The 3698-nt window shown below is 47.8% G+C and overlaps 1 protein-coding gene across 1 annotated transcript; it reads right to left on the reverse strand.

Annotated features, from left to right (window-relative positions):
• Positions 1-877: 877 nt before the first annotated feature.
• Positions 878-2410, reverse strand: TEOVI_000191000 (uncharacterized protein; the record flags this gene model as incomplete). The annotated part of the gene is made up of 1 exon (XM_067225067.1): positions 878-2410. One exon carries the CDS (start codon positions 2408-2410, stop codon positions 878-880), a length of 1533 nt encoding a protein of 510 aa, XP_067081168.1.
• Between the last annotated feature and the right edge of the window lie 1288 nt (positions 2411-3698).

Raw genomic sequence — 3698 nt, forward strand, 5'->3', positions numbered from 1 at the left:
GACGGGGCATAACCCAAGAATTTAGCCAACAAGCAGGACAAGTGAACAAAAGGTGCCAATGCCAAGGTAAGTAAGTAAGTGCCTGAGGGGGTATAAGGGACGGAAAGTGTTGAAAAGGGTGTAAAAGAAAAGAGGAAGAGACCTTAGAGGAGCGAAAGGTACTCCAAATACGCTAAATGCGCCCCCTCCTCCTTACAGGTCTACTTCCTTATTTTTTCCCCTCCACCCACACGCTTCCGCTGTTTTCTCTCCGAGTCTTTTCCCCTACATTTCTCCACACTTTACGCTTCCCGCGGCCTCAGTTCACTTCCAACACCCGAGTTTTTCCCCTGTTCAACATATCGAAACCGCCCCATTGCGCAGGTTCAGTCAGATGGTTACACTCTCTCCTTCTTTCAACACATACACACATGTGTCCCCGACATTACCTCGCTGCTCAGATGCACTTAGAGCCGTGGTAGCAGTGGCGTCTTGCATGCAAATGTCGACTTTTGTGTCCACCGCCCTAACATCAAAGAAAACGCACAGTCAAACATATTTGTACAGTAGAAACTCATGCAAATATTCGTGAGCAACGTGGCCACATTAATTATAACTATCGTCGACAAACAAAAGCAACAATAACAAAATAAAATCAAACGATGAGCTAATATGCGCCGCTTAACCAATTACACAGTCACTAGGAAAAAAATACAATAGAAACAACGAAGGAAAGACAACACAACTCACTAAACAGCAAAGAGGGAAGAAAAAGCAAATGAAAACAAAAAGGGCTCGCGTGGTGAAACCTACTGCTGGTCATTTAAACCAAGAACCACGACCGAACTTTCTCCGCGCGTCTTCATGTGCAGGTTTGCTCCGCTCTCCTTTGGAGTCTCTACAGCACAATCCACCGTCGGGGATTGGACGAGTCGATAACCTTCCGCGTTTGTGCCTTCTCAGACTTATGTGTGGTTTCAACCGACATAGCAGGGGCCGGAAGACTCGAATTTGGATCGGTCAAGTCATTGTTTAAATACTGGTACTCCTGTGGTACCGCGAATGGGAGAGATGCTTCACTAACGTCTTGCACATCTCCCTGTTTAGATGTTCGTCTCTGCTGCTTTTGTTGCTTCTGTGGCAATGATTCAAAATACGATAAGTCTCTGTGCCCCACTGGGGGCAATAGGGCGTTCCTTTTTCCGCCTCTCGATTCCACACTAGCGTGCGACGGCGTGAAGGGTGGTGTGGGTTCTGTAGAGAGGGTAACCGCGTGGAGGGTGCGGAAGTCACACTGCCCCAATTCAACAGGCATAAATTCATAATCCCCAGAGAAGATATCTCCGCCTGTAGAATCACAAGCTGCTGTGTTCCTGTACTGCGGTGCAGTGGCAACTGAAGGTGGTGTACGACATTCCATGGGGGTGGTGCTCACAGATGTCCACCGCGGCTTGACGGCTCCGCCGCTGAAGCGGTTTTCGTTCGTTACGGCCCCCTTGTCCGCATCAGGATAGTTAGCTAGAGTGAAAAGACCTGAGTTTCCCATCTCTACGGTGTACCCGTTGGGCACTTGAGCTGACGGATGGTCATTTTCCAAATAAAGCGTACTTGCATACCTGGCCGCGCACTTGCCGGTGGCTTGTAAGCTCTGGGCCCCGTAATGTACGCCTCCACCAACGATTGCCGTCTCCCTGGCCCCCGTATTTCTCGTATCAGCTGTCTCCCCCGTCCCGTAGGCTCCCACCACAGTGTTGTTGTGGTTGCCGGGACATTCCAAATGCTGCTGGCTACGGGCCGAAGGCCGCATGGTGGTGAACTGTGCATTGTGGCCACTTTGAATGTGTTGGGCTACGGTGGTGGAGGGGTTGGTATTGAACCCAGGTGACGTGTATTCCATTACGCGTGGCCCCCTCTCCGGGAAGTATTTTACGTAGTCAATATCATCCACTGGCGGGCAGCGTTCGCGGCTGCCGCGTCCCGTGGAGTCGCCCATGATAGTTCTGCGTGCATCGCGCGTTTCTGTGTGGTTGTGGGATGACTGTTGGCTTTGCTGTTGTGTTTTGTGAGATCGTTGATATTCTGCACGAGACAACTCCTGCTGTCGTTGGTGGAATGCCGCCTGTTGTTGTTCCAACCACTTTTGCTGCAAGAGTAGTTGTTGCCGGGCATGTTCTTGCTGCTGTTGCTGCTGTTGTTGTTGTTGTTTCTGGTGGCGGTACGGTGGAGCTACCGCACCCGCTGCTGATGGTTTAGGATACGCGGCTGGGCCCCAATTTTGTCCATGGGGTGGTGCCATGGTGCGTGTACGCTCTATGTCACTGCTGTCACTACTTATGTCCGGTGAATCGTACATAGGGACGCCTTCAAGGACAAAATCGTAACCACGCCGGCTCCTTCCGTGTGTTTGTCGCTTCTGAACCGTTTGGGGCATTTCCCTCTCTACCTCTCCCGCACCTTTTTCAATTTATCTTCTTGTTCACTAAAGCACCTCCACTAAGTACTTACGTTACTTCACCTGGGCAACCCCCTGTGGACTGTGATTAGGATCAAACAAAGCCAACGAGAGTAGGATACATAAACAGGCGGAACGAAAAAGAAAGCAGCAAACTTCCGCAAAAATCCAATGACATCAATAACAATAACCGCGGTGGTGACGCCAAGAAACAAAGGAGGTGAGAAGCGTGGATGAAAAAGAAAAAATAAAGCCGGCAATCACACGGTCAGACACTAGAAAAGGATGCGGATGCACGCGCAATTATTGGAATATTCCCCATCGGGGATGGCAGCGCGAGCGCCACTGTCCCTCCTTTACTTTTGTTGCAGCAGCTTCCAAAGCACCTCTTTCCCCTGGGAAAATAATTCGTCAAGTAAACGTGACAAATTAGTCCGTCAATAAATAAGTGCAGGACCCCTCCTCCACACTTTTAGTTTTGCTTTGCTTTACCCTCCCTACCTTTCCCGTAAGAAAATGCAACTGCCAACCAGCGTGTGTCCCCACAAGAATGATGGCCGTGACTTAAAGTTCAATTTCGAGTATATCCAAGTAACAATCATCAACCTCAAATAGCGTGAAAAGATCCCCACGACACCCGAGCGCACATTCTAAAATGTTTGAAAATAAAAAAAAAATAAGTTGACTACGTTTCAATTTATCTTGGTTTGGACACCATGTTAATGCCAGATATGTACACAACTCTATTTAACACTCACCTTAGCAGTGAAATGGACAAGTAGGAATAATATTAATAATGACGACGGAAATTCATCTGAGTAAAAAATTTAAGTGCGTACAGTAGCAACGACTGTAACAAATATATCAACAAGAGGAAAATATGGTTAGAAAACAGAAACATAGCAGCTTTCTTCATGTAAAGTATGTAGAGAGAAAGGAAAAAGAACAATCACTCTCAACAGAAGCTAGTAACAACTGGAGGCCCCGCAGCCATCCTCGAACGTTAAAATCTCCAATAAAAGACAACGCCACAAAAGGCCACACTAGGAAACGAAAGAGCGTAACCACTGAAAAATTAAAGGGCATCCCACTTAAATAAAAATGTAACTTGAGAAAATGAGGCAAAACTAGCCCCTTTTCAAATATTTTTCGCACTCCGTCCATGATTATTTGGGATGTCCATGGTACTGTTAACCAGCAGGCTGCTGGCACTCAGACCTCGTATACGGGATTCATTGGCATCGTTTCCCTGATTATTTGGGATGTC

Source organism: Trypanosoma equiperdum (genome assembly GCF_001457755.1).
Source record: "Trypanosoma equiperdum strain OVI genome assembly, contig: ctg_450, whole genome shotgun sequence".
Lineage (NCBI taxonomy): Eukaryota > Euglenozoa > Kinetoplastea > Trypanosomatida > Trypanosomatidae > Trypanosoma > Trypanosoma equiperdum.